Source organism: Radiomyces spectabilis (assembly GCF_025331425.1).
Source record: "Radiomyces spectabilis strain NRRL 2753 chromosome Unknown BYT42scaffold_7, whole genome shotgun sequence".
Taxonomy (NCBI): Eukaryota; Fungi; Mucoromycota; class Mucoromycetes; order Mucorales; family Radiomycetaceae; genus Radiomyces; species Radiomyces spectabilis.
The window spans coordinates 861,465-879,766 of NW_026251932.1; the positions used below are offsets into that span (position 1 = coordinate 861,465).

At 44.2% G+C, this 18,302-nt stretch overlaps 4 protein-coding genes across 4 annotated transcripts; 3 read left to right on the forward strand and 1 right to left on the reverse strand.

Moving 5' to 3' along the window:
• Nucleotides 1-1,142: 1,142 nt before the first annotated feature.
• Nucleotides 1,143-3,477, forward strand: BYT42DRAFT_546350 (uncharacterized protein; the record flags this gene model as incomplete). The annotated part of the gene is made up of 5 exons (XM_051565877.1): nt 1,143-1,438; nt 1,601-1,665; nt 1,776-2,384; nt 2,517-2,576; nt 2,639-3,477. The coding sequence occupies 5 exons, from the start codon at nt 1,143-1,145 to the stop codon at nt 3,475-3,477; spliced, it is 1,869 nt and encodes a 622-aa protein (XP_051423021.1).
• A 403-nt stretch (nt 3,478-3,880) lies between these two features.
• Nucleotides 3,881-10,625, forward strand: BYT42DRAFT_605319 (uncharacterized protein; the record flags this gene model as incomplete). Its single annotated transcript, XM_051571121.1, has 6 exons — nt 3,881-4,640; nt 4,703-6,953; nt 7,080-7,482; nt 7,543-9,074; nt 9,275-9,317; nt 9,399-10,625. The coding sequence occupies 6 exons, from the start codon at nt 3,881-3,883 to the stop codon at nt 10,587-10,589; spliced, it is 6,180 nt and encodes a 2,059-aa protein (XP_051423022.1). The 3' UTR covers nt 10,590-10,625.
• Nucleotides 10,626-11,182: 557 nt separating this feature from the next.
• Nucleotides 11,183-11,746, forward strand: BYT42DRAFT_353416 (uncharacterized protein). Its single transcript, XM_051563193.1, has 2 exons — nt 11,183-11,425; nt 11,494-11,746. The coding sequence occupies exons 1-2, from the start codon at nt 11,263-11,265 to the stop codon at nt 11,625-11,627; spliced, it is 297 nt and encodes a 98-aa protein (XP_051423023.1). The 5' UTR covers nt 11,183-11,262; the 3' UTR covers nt 11,628-11,746.
• Nucleotides 11,747-13,360: 1,614 nt separating this feature from the next.
• On the reverse strand, nt 13,361-15,514 carry BYT42DRAFT_497281 (uncharacterized protein; the record flags this gene model as incomplete). The annotated part of the gene is made up of 6 exons (XM_051564486.1): nt 13,361-13,653; nt 13,905-14,037; nt 14,126-14,199; nt 14,269-14,559; nt 14,654-15,019; nt 15,160-15,514. 6 exons carry the CDS (start codon nt 15,512-15,514, stop codon nt 13,361-13,363), a joined length of 1,512 nt encoding a protein of 503 aa, XP_051423024.1.
• Between the last annotated feature and the right edge of the window lie 2,788 nt (nt 15,515-18,302).

Genomic DNA, 18,302 nt, shown 5'->3' on the forward strand with positions numbered 1-18,302 from the left:
TAGCACTCTGTAGCACCTTGCAAAAAATTTCATTATGGATTTCTGAGCGGTGAACGGTTCCATTAAAATTTTTTGTTGAACCATTTGATGAAAAAGATGGGTCACCCACGAAATATGGTAGTACGATAAAATATAAAGTTGAACGTGGAAATACATGGAATCTTATTTATCATTCGTGAATGGTCAACCTTATATAAACCCATCAAAAAGAAAATGGCCCTTCCTTTTTCCTTTCCCTTGTCGAGGCACATTTGCGTTTGAAAAATACGAACTTGACTTTTTTTTTTAATCGATCATCTTTCATTGAAAAAATTTTGACCCATCCTTTTGCGCAGTCATTGTGGTACAAGATGGTTCCCAAGTGTGCGTGTGTAGTTGTGTTTTTCCCTTGCATTTTTGTGATCATGTTTTATTTTGGCCGAAGCTTTCCGATTGGAAGAAAAAGAGTGGCAGTATCTGTGATATTTTGTTCAACGCGTTGAGCAGAATGATGTTATCATTGTATTGAGGAAGAAAAAAAAAACCCGACGACTTGCGGCACTTTTGCGTGGGCCGGAGACGGCGTCAACTCAGCAATGTCAGTTGATGTTGAGGTGATCGATGACCAATGAGAGAAAAGCGAAAAAATACAAAAAACTATACTGTCCTTTTTCGGTAAAGTCGATGATTTGTGTTGCGAAAGCCATAATGTGGGCGGTCATCAAGAATTCCGCATCTTAATTTCCGCATTTTCAAAACTGAAAAAAGGGTTTCTCCAAACTCGCTCAACGCCGTTTTTCTTTCACTTTAAACGATTTTCCCCATTTCTCTTTTTTTGTTCCCCTATTTTTTTTTTTTCTCTGTTTCCCTTAAATCGCTGATCACCTTTTTTTTTCCCTTTCACGCTAGTGCACTTACCCTTAGTTTAAGCCTACCTTTTTTTTTTTTCTTTATCTTTTCTTCAAAGTAACGAAAAAAGAACACGCAACAAACCCAATTCCAAGTGAACAGAGAAAAAAAAAACAAAAAGAAAAGAAAAGGAAATAAAACGCACCTTAAAGACCGAAAATATACGAAAAGTAAGCGAAAAACGAAGAAGAATGATCCGTTGGAACAATAATCATAATTTTTTTTTGACAACATGGCTTATTTTTCAGTATCATATGACCCATCCTCTATCAAAGAAAAGCAAGTCGACGTCTAGAAAGCGATGTCATTCGTCAACATCATCATCAGCTTCATCGGGTTCGCCACTTGTCTCTGTATTTTCCAACCCTTCCTCTTCCGACTCCAGTTCGTCTTCCATGTCTCCTGTTCGAATACAGGATGTGAGCAAACGACAAAAATCTGTTACGGATAAGCTCGTGTCTACCGCACCTTTTACCTCTCCTGGAACCATTCCTGCCCGCTTATCCAGCAGTCAGCGTAACGTTCCCGCATTCCTGAACAAACTTTACACGTATGTTTTGATTTTTTTTTTTTTTTAAAAAAAAAGGCTACTCTTTCGTGAAGCAATCACGGAAAAGAAACCAATGGAACAATTCACAAACGAAAAAAAAAGAACGAGAAAGAAGAAAAAAATTTTCGACACGGTATTTAGTTTATTTTCCCTTTTCTGTAGCATGGTCGACGATCCAAGTACCAATGATCTGATCCGCTGGTCTCCGGATGGCGCGTCATTCATAGGTAGGTTGTTTGCAAATGCTTAAAACACAACATCCGTATTTTTACGCTCCTGTAATGCCATCATTCAAAACATAACTAAAGCGTATTGTTTGATTTCCAAATGTTGATAGTGGAAAGACATCAAGAGTTTGCACAAGCGGTATTACCGCGATACTACAAACACAACACGTTTACTTCGTTTGTACGCCAATTGAACATGTACGATTTTCACAAGGTGCCTCATCTTCAGCAGGGTGTGTTGATCACCGACCAGCAGCACGAAGTTTGGGAATTCAGTAACCCACACTTTCAGAGAAATCGATCGGATTTACTGGTCTTGGTGACGCGTAAACGAAACCGAGAGAATGAACTCGCCGAGATCGACAACCTGAGTCTCACCACCGTAGTCAAAGACATATCGGCTATTCAAAAGAATCAAACCACCATCAATTCCGATTTACACGACCTGCACCGCGACAATGAAATCCTCTGGCAAGAAACACTCGTGGCAAGAGAGAGGTACCACCGCCATCAAGACGCCATGGAAAAAATTGTACACTTTCTCAACTCTGTCTACTCAAAGGAAGCACCGAGTCTGGAGGATCTGAATAAAATGGTATTTCCATTGCAAGACAAACCATCTTTCAATGCTCTCGGTGATTCCGTGGCTTCCTCAAGCAAACACATTACCTACGCAAAACCTCACCCAACGTCCGCCTCTTCCTCATCATCAGGAGTAGGTAAGTTTCATCATTTTAGTCTCTTTCATTTTATGCCAAGCGCCCATGACGCGACGATCTTTTTTTTTTCTCAACTTTTATCATGGAACGACAATGTTTAAAGCGACCTTTTTTTTTCCTGCTTTTGATTAGAATATGGCGCTAATTCAGGTAGCAGTCGAGATACAGCAGCCCAGACGACAGAAACGAACAGTAGGTATTCATTACGCATATCCGCGCAGTATATAAAGTTAAACAGGGTGTTGATGATACAGTGGCTACTGGATTCCCTTCCAGCAAAACGTACGACCATATCCAACGAACGCAACCTCTTGCTACGCCAGATTATATGTATTCATACAAATCTCATCAAGAGCCTCCAATGGCACCGTCTTTTCAAAAATCAGCAACACATGCTTCATCCATTCAACCCTACACGGTGGTTTCGGGTATCTCCGATGTGCTTGACTTTGCCACTGATTCCGCGCAAGCCATTTCGAGCGACATAAATGCTCTCGAGAACGATGTGGAACAATTGGCAGATACCTTGGGTATAAGCTCTCACGATATGGGCAACGAAACATATTATCCAATGGATCTATTGCCATCCGAGGTCAATGACACAGATACTGGGGCTCCGTTTCACCACTCGTTGATGCAATCCTCTTTTAATGATAATCACGCAAGGAATGGATACAACAACATGGATACAGATGACGGGGCATTCTATCCAAATATGTTGTCGTCGGAAGGCGGTCCGGAATCGCTGAGATCGCAATCAATGTATAACCCAAACGACTCGTTGTTACCATGGGGAAATCCTCAAATGTATCGACCAACCCGCGGCACTCAGTCATTTCCCCCACCGTCGGTCCCGCCATCCACTCCTTTGGAGGAAATGTCGACCAGCCCGTCCTTTATATCAAGCTCTGACTACATGTCTATACCTTGTTCTAAGCCCGTGAGTAACCCATCCACCATGATGCCACCATCAGTACCACATGCACACGGTGGAGGAGGACCTGATGCTCATCCGTACGATCCTCAATTTATCAATTATGGTCTGAATGATCGTTCTGCACCATCTCAAAGTAGGAAAAACCCTCATTCTTAACCCATTTCGAATTCATAGTTTTTTGCTCATTTCTTTCTTTCGCCTTCCTTTGTTCTCCTGCTTTCCTTGAACTATCACCTTCAATTTTATGCATCCTCATGATAACGAATACACGCATCTATCTATGATTTCATTCACATTTCGATTCTTTTTATTTATTTTTTTATTTTTTGCTTGGTTAGCTCCCTTGGTCTCTCATTTTTTTTATTTCTTTTTTTTTTTTTTTTTTTTGCCAACATAAAAAAATGTTCCGTGGTGTGCTCATCTTATTCTGCTTGCATGTTTCAGTCGAATGATTTCCGGCCAGGGATTGAGATACCTAAAAAAAAAAAAGGTGGGCCTCCACTGACATGGGCTTCGAGTTCTCTTGTTTTATTTCTTTATCCTTTGTTGTTTTTGCGCCATGAAGACTAGAGACAGTGCTTTGCCTGAAGCTCAAGCATTGTATGATCCGGCATATGAAAAAGAGGCCTGCGGCGTGGGGTTTATGGTCCATGTCAAAGGTCACCGGTCGCACAAAATCCTCAGTGACGCCAACGATATCTTGTGCAATATGACGCATCGTGGAGCAAGTGGAGCCGATATACGCGACGGCGACGGTGCAGGTGTCATGACAGCCATCCCTCATCCATTCTTTGCTAATGAAATGTTACGCGACCATGCCGTTCAGTTGCCGCCCGAAGGTCAATATGCAGTAGGCAATATTTTCATGAAAAAAGATCCTCAAACGCAGATCGACACCAAAAAACGTTTCGAGGATATCGCCAAAACGGTGGGTTTGCAAGTGATCGGCTGGCGACCTGTACCGCATGATTCAACCATTCTCGGGCAATCGGCCAAATTTAAAGAGCCCGCCATTGAACAACCCTTTGTGACCATGACAACTCAGTTTGCCCCACAATCATTTGAACGACGCCTTTACCTCTTGAGAAAACATGCTACCTACGCTATTTCTACCAAGCAGTGGTTCTACATTTGTTCTCTCTCCAACAAAAACATCGTTTACAAAGGTCAACTCACCCCCAAGCAAGTGTACAAATATTTCCACGATCTCGTCAATGTCCAATACACCACCCATTTTGCTCTCGTTCACTCTCGTTTTTCCACAAACACGTTTCCCTCGTGGGACCGTGCTCAACCCATGCGCTGGTGTGCTCACAATGGTAACGATATTTTCATGCTTAAACCTTGGGCCTTTGGAACCCATGATTCACGATTTGCATAGGCGAAATTAACACGTTGCGAGGAAACAAGAATTGGATGCGGTCTCGCGAAGGCGTGATGACCTCGGACGTTTTTGGTGACAGCTTGTCCATGCTTTATCCCATCATTGAAGAAGGCGGCTCGGATTCAGCCGCATTTGACAATGTGTTGGAGTTACTCGTTATCAATGGGGCTTTGTCTCTGCCTGAAGCGGTCATGATGATGGTGCCCGAGGCTTGGCAGAACAACGATGCCATGTCTCCCCAACTGAAATCCTTTTACACTTGGGCAAGCGCGTTGATGGAACCGTGGGATGGGCCTGCTCTTTTCACGTTTGCTGATGGACGGTACTGCGGTGCGTCGTTGGATCGCAATGGATTGCGACCCTGCCGGTTCTATGTGACAACAGAAGATATCATGATTTGCGCATCCGAAGTAGGCACAGTGCACGTGGACCCATCCATAGTGGTTCAAAAAGGCCGATTAAAGCCCGGACGTATGCTTCTCGTTGACACCGTGCAAGGCGTGATTGTCAATGATAAGGACCTCAAAGCGCAAACTGCCGCTCGGCACGATTTCTCGGCGTGGATAGCCAAACGCATGTTACATATCAAGGACATTGTTCAGTCCATAAATTTTTCCTCACCATCTGTCGCCTTGGATGACACCACTGTGCACACCGATCCCCGGTTGAAAGCGTTTGGATACACTTTGGAGCAACTGAATTTGTTACTTCTGCCCATGTGTTACAGTGGCAAGGAAGCACTGGGATCCATGGGCAACGACACCGTGCTGGCATGTTTAGCCACCCAGCCTCGTCTTGTGTACGAATACTTTCGACAGATGTTTGCTCAAGTCACCAATCCTCCCATTGACCCCATTCGTGAAGAGATCGTCATGTCCCTCCAGTGCCTGGTTGGCCCTCAAGGCAATCTGCTCGAGATCGATGAATCCCAGTGCCAACGGCTGTCCTTGCCCTCCCCTATTCTGACCCTCGAGGAACTCGAGGCGGTAAAATGCATTGACCGGCACTCTTCCGACTGGAAAACTACCAGCATTGATATCACGTTTGAAAAAGAAACGGGGATTCGCGGTTACGTGGATGCGCTTCGTCGCGTTTGCGAAGAAACAGAAAAAGAGGTGGACGACGGATGCAAGATTGTCTTGCTCACGGATCGTGCCATTTCTGAGCATCGAGTGGCATTATCGTCAATCATGGCTATCGGTGCGGTGCACCATCATTTGGTCGGCTGTAAAAAACGAAGTCGCGTGGCATTGATGGTTGAAACGGCCGAAGCGCGTGAAGTGCACCATTTCTGCGTATTATTGGGTTACGGTGCCGATGCCATCTGCCCTTACCTTGCGTTTGAAATCATTATGAAACTATTCCGTGATCGAGCGGTGCGACCCGATATTTCGCTTCCTGCCATGATCGCCAATTACAAGAAAGCGGTGGACAATGGAATTCTCAAAGTCATGTCTAAAATGGGTATTTCTACCTTGGCTTCCTACAAGGGAGCACAGATTTTCGAAGCCTTGGGCGTCGATGATTCGGTTATTTCTCGTTGCTTTGCAGGCACGGCGTCACGCATCAAAGGAGTCACCTTTAGCATCTTGGCTTTGGATGCTTTAGCATTGCATGAAAACGGGTACCCTTCACGTAATTCCGCTCAGCCAATTGCATTGCCTGAATCGGGCGAATATCACTGGCGCGACGGTGGTGAGCCTCACATTGCCGAACCGGCAGGCATCGCTAACCTACAGGAAGCGGTACGCGAAAAGGACCACGCAGCCTATGATGTGTATGCCATCAATGCTCATGAAGCCATCAAGAAATGTACGCTTCGAGGCTTGCTAACGTTTGACTTTGACAAGGCGACGCCGGTGCCGATCGATCAAGTAGAAAGCTGGCAAAAGATTGTACGGCGATTTGCTACGGGGGCCATGTCGTACGGGTCGATCTCCATGGAAGCGCATCAGTCCCTCGCGATTGCTATGAATGCAATCGGCGGGCGTTCCAATACGGGTGAAGGAGGCGAAAAACCGGAACGGTCGATCATAGGCGAAGATGGGGTCAACAAACGGTCGGCCATCAAACAGGTGGCATCTGGGCGGTTCGGTGTTACGAGTTTTTATGTAGCCGATGCGGACCAACTTCAGATCAAAATGGCTCAAGGTGCCAAACCGGGTGAAGGAGGTGAATTGGCAGGTACCAAAGTGTCGGAAGAAATTGCCAGTGCAAGAAAGACCACGCCCGGTATCGGTTTGATTAGGTAGGTCTTTTTTTTTTTTTTTTTTTTTTGTTTGCTCGCCTCCTACGGATGCTAATGCATTTATATATCATCTTTACGCGTTTTCTTTGCAAACCGCAGTCCGAGTACCCATCATGACATATACAGCATCGAAGATTTAAAGCAGCTCATTTATGATCTCAAGTGCGCCAATCCACGTGCCCAGATCTCGGTCAAGTTGGTGTCCGAAGTCGGCGTGGGTATCGTGGCTTCGGGTGTCGCCAAAGCCAAAGCTGATCACTTGGTGATTTCCGGTCACGATGGCGGCACCGGCGCCTCGCGATGGACCGGTATCAAATATGCTGGTTTGCCCTGGGAATTGGGTCTTGCCGAAACCCATCAAACCTTGGTCCTCAATGATCTCCGCGGACGCATTGTCGTACAAACGGACGGCCAGATCAAAACCGGTCGTGATGTAGCCATCGCTTGCTTATTAGGTGCTGAAGAATGGGGATTTGCCACCACGCCTCTGATTGCTTTGGGATGTATCATGCTACGCAAATGTCATTTGGTAAGTGGATAAAATCTATCAATCTTGCCGAGGGATTTTTTTCTCAATCTCTTTGTATAGAATACATGTGCGGTTGGCATTGCTACTCAGGATCCAGTGTTACGCCAAAAATTTCAAGGGTCGCCCGACCATGTGATCAATTTCTTTTACTATGTTGCTGAAGAGTTGCGTCAGATCATGGCTCGGCTTGGTTTTCGTACCGTGGACGAAATGGTGGGACGAGCTGATATGCTCAAAGTGGATGAGTCGCTTCGTAATTTCAAAACCGCCAACCTCGACCTTTCACCGATCCTTACGCCGGCCAGCTCCTTACGGCCCGACGTCCCAAACCATCAGACGATCAAACAGCGTCATAATTTGCACACAAGGCTGGATAATTACTTTATTGAAGAAGCCGAACCGGCCCTGGAACGTAAGGAGCACGTGTTAATCGACGCTCAAGTGGTCAATACCGACCGTGCCTTGGGCGCCACGCTGTCGTATCATGTCTCCAAACGTCACGGTGAAAAAGGGTTGCCTCACGATACAATTCATGTGTGCTTGACAGGGTCCGCCGGTCAATCCTTTGGTGCGTTTTTGGCTCCTGGTATCTTTTTCGAACTGGAAGGTGATTCGAATGACTACGTCGGCAAGGGTCTTTCCGGTGGTAAGATTGCAATTTATCCTCCGCGAAACTCTTCGTTTGTACCCAATGAAAACATCATTGTGGGCAATGTATGTCTTTACGGCGCTACGAGTGGGCAAGCATTCATTTCCGGAATTGCCGCGGAACGTTTTTGTGTTCGCAATTCGGGCGCTTGGGCTGTCTGCGAAGGTGTGGGCGATCATGGATGTGAATACATGACAGGCGGCCGAGTGGTGATTCTGGGTAGTACGGGAAGAAACTTTGCCGCTGGTATGTCCGGTGGTATTGCGTATGTTCTCGACTTGGCCGGTGATTTCAAAGAAAACGTCAACACCGAAATGGTGGAAGTGGAAGCGGTCAGTCAGTCTGAGCAGGTTGAAGAACTTCGCAGCATGATCCAAGATCATTATGCACACACCTCCTCACCGATCGCACGTCAGGTCCTGGACCATTTTGAGGAATATCTTGGTAAGTTCTCCATGGTGATGCCGACCGAATACCGTGCTTTGCTACTGAAACAAAAGCACGCGGCCGCGGCGGCAACAGAGCTCGCAAAGGACGTCGAAGCAGTGGAAGCGGCGGTGACCGATGCCGGCAAAAATACACCTGCCATCGAAGACGTGGAAGATAGCGTGCTTGATGAAAAAACCATTTTGGCTCGTCGTGCCAAACTGGACAAATTGCGTGGATTCATGAAATACAAGCGTCGCAACGATCCATACCGAGATCCAAAGAAGCGAATCAATGATTGGAATGAGGTGACCAACCGGTTATCACGATCCGCACTTCACGAGCAAGCGGCTCGCTGCATGGACTGTGGCGTGCCTTTCTGCCAATCCGACACCGGTTGTCCCATTGGTAACATTATTCCCAAGTGGAATGAACTCATCTACAAGGATAACTGGAAAGAAGCCCTGGATCGCTTGTTAATGACTAACAACTTTCCTGAATTCACTGGTCGTGTGTGGTAAGTACTGATTTTCGTTTTTTTTTTTTCTTGATCTGCCGAATTGTGTGATTCAATGGGCGGATCAGATCTGGAATTGAATTATATTCAGAGGTTATGTCGTTTGACATTTTCATCCATCTCTCAATCAATTCTGATCCTTTTTCACATGATACTTTCAAAAACGATGCTAATCTTCTCTATTTTGTGTTGTAAAAAAGCCCTGCTCCTTGTGAAGGATCTTGCACCCTCATGATCTCTGAGGTAAGCTTTGAACATTGATTTGAAAAACCTTGACCGTCTGTGGAATGGATCGATTTACCCTTTTTTTCGCGTGTTTGTTAGCCTCCTGTAGCCATCAAGAGCATTGAGTGTGCAATTATAGACCATGGTTTTGATAAAGGATGGATTGTTCCCAAACCTCCTGTGCATCGTACCGGAAAAAAGGTGGCTATTATTGGTTCTGGCCCGGCAGGTTTGGCAGCCGCCGATCAGTTGAACAAAGTTGGTCATCTTGTTACTGTGTATGATCGCAATGATCGTATGGGTGGCTTGCTGATGTACGGTATCCCTAACATGAAGTTGGACAAAAAGGTGGTGCAACGTCGTCTCGACTTGATGGCCGCTGAAGGCATCACCTTCGTTCCCAATGCTCACATTGGTGTGGATATGGACACCAACACGTTACGGGATCAGAACGATGCAGTGATTGTTGCTACGGGAGCGACGTGGCCTCGCGATCTGAATATTCCCGGTCGTGCATCAAACGGTATCCACTTTGCCATGGAATTCTTGCAAGCCAATACCAAGAGTCTGTTGGATTCTCAACTCAAGGATGGTCACTATCTCTCGGCCAAGGACAAGCATGTGGTTGTGATTGGTGGCGGTGACACCGGTAATGACTGTATCGGCACGTCGGTACGTCATGGTTGCAAATCCGTGGTGAACTTTGAATTGCTTCCTCAACCACCGAACCAACGTGGCAAGGATAATCCGTGGCCTCAATACCCTCGTGTTTTTAGAGTGGATTACGGTCATGCAGAAGTGCAAGCTCACTTTGGTAAGGATCCACGTGAGTATTGTGTCCTTTCCAAAGAGTTCGTATCGGACGCCGATGGTAACGTCAAGGGAATCCAAACCGTGCGTGTGGAATGGACTAAAGATGAAGCCGGTCGCTGGGCGATGAAGGAAGTCGAAGGTTCCGAACAATTTTTTGAAGCCGATCTTGTGTTGCTGTCCATGGGTTTCTTGGGCCCCGAAGAGGCGGTGGTAAAGCAACTATCACTCGAGCAGGATGGTCGTACCAATATTGAAACTCTCAAGGGTAAATATGCCACTTCGGCTTCCGGTGTGTTTGCGGCTGGCGATTGTCGTCGTGGACAATCATTGATTGTATGGGGTATCAATGAAGGCCGTCAATGTGCACGTGAGGTGGACCGCTTCCTGATGGGTCAGACCCGCTTACCGGTGACGGGAGGTATTCATCAACGGTTGGGTCAACCTACTAAAATTTCTAGCGCAGCCGTACCTTCGTGAGGCGCAAATATGTACAATTTTTTAGATATAGAAAGGTGGCATCGTTATCTTAAAATCAGAAATGATCAAAAATAAAAACGTTGTCTTTTTTTGTGAAGCTGTGGCCACCCGGTTTGGGTGAACGTGCCTGTGCTTCTATAGCTGATTGGTATATTCTATCCCAATTTTTGTTTGACCAAAGGAAAATAATCCCAAACGGGGTGCACCACTTGCATGACACTGATCGCCTTTCGTCTATAAAATCAGGGGAAACTTGGAGACCAAGGGTTAAATGAGAAGGAAATCATGACTTTATTGGTCTACAAAAAAAGAACCATCCGTAGGAGTTTTCCAGGAGTTTCTAAAGAGTAAGGAGATGTAAAATCAAAGCTAAAAGTGCAAGGTAATGAAATGATAATTGAATTTATGATGAAAATAGTGCATTTTATAGCCCGCGTGACCATGACAGCCTCGAAACGTTACGATCATTTCGCATCACAGTAATGTGTAAGAAAGAAATCCCCCTTTTTTAGCTGATCAAGTTAGAAGCCGATAGGCTCTCTTTTATAAACGAGATGTTAACAGGCTTGCTCTAATCCTACTGCATTTAAGTTCACCTTTATGTTGATTGCCACGTATTGTTTATGAATTTTACGAATAACTTACATTGATTGCTTGACCTATAATCACACAAATGAAAAAGATTGTCTTGCTGATGGTCACAGTGCTACTGTCAGTGAAACCATTATTGGCCGGCCCAATAGTGGCCTGTTCGTCGTCCAAGTACCGACTCGATGTATTTACGAGGACTCAGTATAGAGGCTTGGCTCAACATATGCGAGCAGATGATATAATAGGTACCTCTTCTAGTTATACTGATGATCTTTTTCTCACTAACCGGCAAGTTTCTTAATCGCACTGGCAGGTACACCTCGATGTTGGAACTTGGCGTCGAAAAACGTTGGGTCGCTCCAAAATAACGATCGGTCCGTTCGACTAAAGTTTTACCGGGTAAGTGTCCTGGGGTCGGATCGGCGGTTGTATATTACAGAAAGCTGAGTGTAGTTGCAGTTACCTGATTGTCGTGGTGCCTCATTCTCCACTTTACAAGGAAACCATCGACGGAATAAAATATTGCTCAAAGCAAGATCCGTTTATGCCAGCAAAAGAGAGTTCTGAAGATAAAATGATCTCACCGGATGACTAGCAACCGCAGCACAGCAGCCGATTCCGTATTATTTCGCCAGACAAAAAGCGATAATCTTTCATAGCTCACGAAGCGGATCGAAATAAAATATGTTCCGTAGCCTTCTCCTCTTCTCTTTGTCTACCAGCATACGCTTGAGACTCGTGGCATTGAAAATTGTTATTTGGACATGTGCACGTATCTTGTTTTCAAATTTCTTACAACGGAATCCCATGAGCATAACAACTGAGCTACTGAGAGCAACGGAGGTTTTGTTAACTCTGTTACTACTGCATGACAACCATAATGACCGATGCGATCATTAGGGTAATATCAATCAATTCTCGGATCAAGTTCCCTGGTTGTCGATTTATATCTAAACAACGTTAAATATTGATTAATTTCATCACACTTGGCATAAGAAGGCCCAATCCACTGAACAATAAAATTTCACAGATATTTTGCAATGACATGTAAGTGATATTGCACTGGTGGGAAGCTGTTTTCTGTTTGAATAAAAGATAATCAACGTGATTGGCCAAAATGAGTTTTTTTGCTGCAAGTGTGGTAAGCAACAAAGATGCTAAGCGAACAAAAGCCTCCTAGAAGCGTTAGGCTAAAAAACAATTTATTAAATTTTTGGTTCGCAAGCGCCAAAAGCGAATTCCAGCTGTGTGTTGCAGAATTTCCACAGAAATCTGCGAGTCGGATTCTCTGCGGAGAAAATTATGAGATCGAACTCGTAGCCATACCAAGAAAGCGATCGCTCTTGTCTTTCTTTTACCAGCGAGCGGTACAACTATGAGTCTGTATATCTCTAACGATTTCAGAACAAAGTGAGATAAGCTTTACGTGGATCGTATTTAGGCGATGGCGTTTATACCATGTTCAACCCTTGCAACAAGCAACACGCATAGATGAACATGGCACCCACATATTTGGTGTAACCACGGAAACGCTCCGACAAGTTAGTATGTTTATTTTGTTGATGTTTTCTTTGTGTGACAAATTCTCCCATTTTTCTATGCAGTGAAAACTTGCTATATCTGTTCTTTTTTGTGGAACGCTGCGAACGCGCACCAATGACAGCAAATGTCACGCTCCTTCATGACAATTCGCACGCTTCTTCGAATTGTACGGGAATATCCCAACTGGATCATCCGGCTGGGTCATCCAATTGTCAAAATTAGCATTGCGATTGGTTTTATTTGCATGTTCCGCCTCTGTTTCTTTGCGTGTTGCAAGAGAAAATAAAGTAAATATCAATATTTGCGTGGGACCATACATCATTATGTTGATCATTTTTCCCTCGATCTTGTTCATGTATTGATTTATATGAACGAGAGCTAAGCTTAAAACTCACCTATGTCGTTTGACTTGGCCTAAAAAAAGAAGTAGGGTATCCAACTGCTGTCAAACATACCAGCAGACTCGTTAACAAACACGTGCAAGAGGAATCATAACCACATAAAACGAACTCGATTTTGAATGAACTGTGCGCGTGTGTATGTGTATGTGTGTTTCTGGGGAGAGGAAAAGAAAAAGGTATTTGTGCTAGAGATAATGATAATATATAGGATTGATGGATGGACATCGTATATTGTGTTTAAAAATCTTCATTGGCCTCTTGAATTTCTCGTAACAGAGCATTATCAGGATTTAAACTTCGGAAGAGCTGATAATCGAATTTGCCGTTGGCCATCAACCTTGCTGACATTCGATCGATCGCAATCACGGCCAAGACCGTTTGGATGTAAGCATCGATTAGATCATCAATACCAAGTCCCAACTGATTGAAATCCTTTCGATCCATCAGAATTAACCGTGACGTATCGGTTGTCCAGCTACCATCGGGTAATTTGATAGACAAATTGGTGCCAAGCATATCCCATGTTTCTCCTACATACAAAGATCAGACCAACCATGAGTTATGAATGACATGATCTCTTATCCAAATCCATCTCCCGTCTCCGCCTTTACCATTGGGATCCAACTTGGAGGTCAAGGGCAAACGTGCTTTTCGCCCGTAAATACACACAGGTGCAAACCCCTGCTTGCTTCCTATTTTTCCCAAAAACGAAAAAGAAAAAAAATCGCTTAGTACTTGCTGTGGAAAATACTACAAGCCTTCATCATAACCAGTCATTTACCTGTTACCATCATTCGCAGATCACTGACAAAGGTATTGCTCTTCTTATTGGGAATGGTACCGACGTGATAAAATTTGCCTGCACGAGTTTGACTGGACCATGATGCGTTGCCTACAAGCGATTGGACGATAAACTATAAAGATTTAAAGGGCCCATTGGGAATAAAAGGTGAGTACGATATTTGATATTATCTATCAAACGGTTTTGAAACCGGCGGTTACCTTGTCATAATGATGGTCTTGTTCCAAAAAGTTGCCCAGTTCAGTTTCATTCGTGATCGTGTAAACGCCTTGACCTACCAAAACCGCAATAGACTGAATGAGAAATCTCCATTTCATGCAACTGAACCCTATTTCTATTTTACCTGCATTGCTGTAAGGCACTTTGAGTACAGCATGACCACCCATGGAATGCATCCAAAGCGGGATCTCCCCACGTGTAACGTTGTTGATCGTTTCTGGAGTACGAATATTCAATCCCGTATCCACCAGTTCCGAATTGTAAAAATCATACGCTCTGGCCGCCATCATTTTGTTTCGACCTCCTGCCAAGCAACTGATGATCTGATTCATGACAACCGTTCTAGTCTGAAGTGGAAATCGATTCCATGGCTTTTGTGTCAGATATCGGAAACAAGCTCGAATAGGATGCCAAACTGTAAAAAAAAGAAAAAAAAAAGTCGCCTGTCAAGTCAACTGTCATATACACACCCCAATACTCAAACTAAGGACATTCTGGGAGGTTTTTACCTTTCTCTTCATCTCGAATGTACAGAACACGGTCGACAAACTTAACGCTGGGGTCTGGATCACCAACATGCCATTCGACCAACCACACGTCTTCTTTGGCGATGTCCGCCAACACCGCCGCGTATCCACTGCTTTCCATCATGTTTTTATCACACACCACAGCGAGCCCGCCAAGATTTGGGTCGGCTTTGGAAAGTTGTTCTTGAAACGCAGATTGGATCACCTGGCGATAACCACCTTGTTCATTATGTTCATCGGTTTCAGACAGAAGCGGCATGGACTTCTGACCAGATGGGCAGGAGTTTGTTTCAATGACGATCATTTGCCGTTGACCAGAAGCGGTCGTTACATTAAACAAATCGGAACCTTTAAATGGGATAGGTTGAGTTTAGTAAATAACACGTTCTCCATACTTGTGATTTGCAGTGAAAAGCGGGCATCCCTCTTTCTGTCTGCCTTTCCGCCTCCGTGCTTTTTTAGTTCCATGTTGGATGAATTATAATTACCTGCCCAATGAAAATGCTGAGGTTGATAAGATAGGACTTCCTTGAGATCTTCTGGTTTGACTTGTGGATTGAGATGGGTATACCGCGCAATGATACGTTCGTTTCCCAGGGTAAAAAAGGATTGGACCAGTGGATGGATCTGCGCATTGAGTACGCGTGGATAAAAGTGTTGTTCCGGTTCGAATTCCCCTTGCGAGACCACACGAGCCCTATTTTCATATTGCTTTTCACTGGGAGGGGTCTTGGGCGGCGATACACCAGTTTGGGTGGAGACAGATTCTCGACGAACGTCTGTCAGCACTTTATCATCGGGGTCAATGGGTGGTGATCTGGGTGCCAGAGGCGAGAAATCCATTGGTGTAGCCATTTCTAGAGATATTGATGTAGTATAAAAAATGGGGTTGTGTTCTATGTTGTTGATCTTGTTGTTGTTATGGTTGACAAAAAAGGGGACGCACGATAGAATAACGAAGAAAAAACCAGGCGATGAGAAAAACGAATGGGCCGCTTATTTTATATTGTTTTTTTTTTCCTTTGATTCAATGCATAACGTGCGAATTTTATTGGCTGAAGCCAACTTGAATGGGGAAACGGTGCTCCATAAGATTGCCGAAAAAGGCAATTCATTGATTGGAACCAATCTTTTTTTTTTATCTTTGAACGAACAAAGTTGGGCCTCATGCGGCCTTATCCCATCCCACCCCTCTTTTTTTTCATTCTGAAACCACATCTTGCTAGGTTACACGGGGAGTTTTTACTTTTCCATTGCCGAGCAACCACGGCGTTTTCTCAATACCCATTCACGGCATTTGGGTCAAAAGGGAGAAATGGGGTTGTCATTGGACGCTCATCCCCATCGACGACCACATTTTTCATTTTTTTAGCCGACTGAACTAGTTCATAACTCATTTAATTGCTTTTTTAAAAAATTACGCAAACATGGTATGAAATGTGTATCAGCCGCATTTGACGTGAATATGATGATGCCGAAAGAGAGATAGGCAAAACCAAAAAAAAAAAAAAAAAATAGTTTTACCTCTTTTGGCCCTCCGTTGATTCTTGAATTGTCAGCTCCATCATTGTTTTTCGCCAATCACAGTATGGCAACTTGGAAACCAGCAACTTTGCTTGCACATATGCTTGCGGCGCTCCAGCTGATTCGCCAAAACACTAGGTGGCCATCATGTGTACCTTTTCTCAATTTTTATTTTTATCTCAATTTTTTTAATCTCCTACAGGCATGAGGATCCATCTTTTTGACCATCCGTTGAATGAATTCATGTGCATCCATCTTCAATCGCTTGTCGATTCAAGAAAAACAACGATGCATCATTCTTTCTAAATATCACCCCGGTGTCAAATGACGTGATACAGACAACCTGGACTACCTTTCATTGGCTTGAGTTACACTGGGAGATAACGTAACGACCTCACCGTGCAACCATGGCAAGTCGATCCGTGTTTTAACCATTTCTTCAACATTCAAAATCGTGCGCTTAATCCAAACGCCGCTGATCCGCGCCTTGGTGAAAGATAAAAAAAAAAGCGCCGCATTGAAAACGGAGGTGAGGGACGGCTAAAAGACAATCTTTCCCTTTTCACTTCGTTATCATCTCCTTGGATCTAGAATCTAAAGGCGATCTATTGCATATCTGCATCATTGATCACATCACTCCTTTCAAGAAAATTTTTTTCCCTTTAATCAATGCCGGGCCTTGTGTTGCAGTCTGCCGCCATTGTCATTTTCACCATGATACTAAGCCTATGGAATTTCTTTTTTGTTTTTTTTTTGTTCGATCGTCATACTGTATCATACTGTGGGTCGCACGTAATACCCAGAGAATGGCGTAGCTTCGGCTTTTGTTATCATACCATGCATCATTTCCATTTGGCTGACAAAAAAAATTGTCTATAGCGATGAGTGCACGCCGCAGGAGACCCTTTAGGAGCTGACTGCTGGGTTCAATGCTCCCTTGTTGACGGATGAATATACAGACAGACATCTTATGGTTTCTTGATGGATTGGCAGCATAACATCAGGGGTTAAGCCACAAGGCTTTTTTTTTCGTGATAATGTGGTAGAACAGTGAAAAACAATGGTGGGGCGGTGGATATGAATGATTGGTTATTATTTTGTCTCATATTCTTGGACGACCTGGAAGTCAAGGCCACATTAGAATACCACAGTGAGTGGGATCATTTTGCGTGGAAAAAGAAGAACACGGTGTGGAGCTTAGAGAATAGGACAACATGAATCAGATCGGTCTGCAAGCAATGTCGGTTTAAACATGTCCGTGTGATTATGTTTATTCGACCTTTCCCGCCTCTCCTGAATCACCGTCAACAGCCGATTTAGAACAAGCCTGGATATCCATAGTTTTCGTTCTCATTATAAATAGGTACGCGGCCCAAGGAAAAAGCGGTAAAAAGCAGAGGAGAAATCTCTTTTTCATTATATGTTCAGCACCAGCGTGGCGTCGACGCGATCTGATTTCACTTCAAAGACCCGAATATTTCCTGCCGTAATGATGTTGGCGGAAGTTATTAAACCAGTGAATCTCGATGGTGGGCAATGGTAACAGTGATACATAGTTAGACAATACGTCCATCAATCCACTGATCGGTAACTTATATGATGGATCTGTTTTTCTTCCCTTTGGATCGTTTTTTAGTGCCTGGTGCGGTAAATATGGTCATCAAAGGACCACTTGCCCACTGTTGAAATGAGACATTGCCCATTCCTCCACTCTATCTATGCCACAGCTTGGTGAGGGGCCACCATTAGAGGAAACAGCCTTTTTCCCCCAATGACACGCTCTTTTTCACACTATTCTTGCTTTTTATTCCTCACCACATCGAATAAGCAAGCACGGCAGTATGCGTTTTAAGCCCCAAATCCAATCATCCATCTACAAACCAAACAGCAAACGCCTCATCGATGTAGGCATTTCCATGTCCAGTATCTTACCTATCCTATGCGAACCCAACAAAAATCCAACATGTTATGCGTTATTATGATTTCGGCCGTGCACTGTCGTTTCTTAGTTCACTTTTTTTTTAACAATATCATACGATAAAATATTCTACTACTCTTTACCCAAAAAATTGACATTCTAAATTTTCGAGAAATGAGTATAGAAAAT

What these genes read in the sequence shown, in the direction of transcription:
- BYT42DRAFT_353416 (XM_051563193.1), top strand. Translation starts at nt 11,263, where the DNA reads ATGAAAAAGATTGTCTTGCTGATGGTCACAGTGCTACTGTCAGTGAAA. An exon ending in GCGAGCAGATGATATAATAG is followed by an intron (nt 11,426 to 11,493) that starts GTACCTCTTCTA and finishes TCGCACTGGCAG; the next exon opens with GTACACCTCGATGTTGGAAC.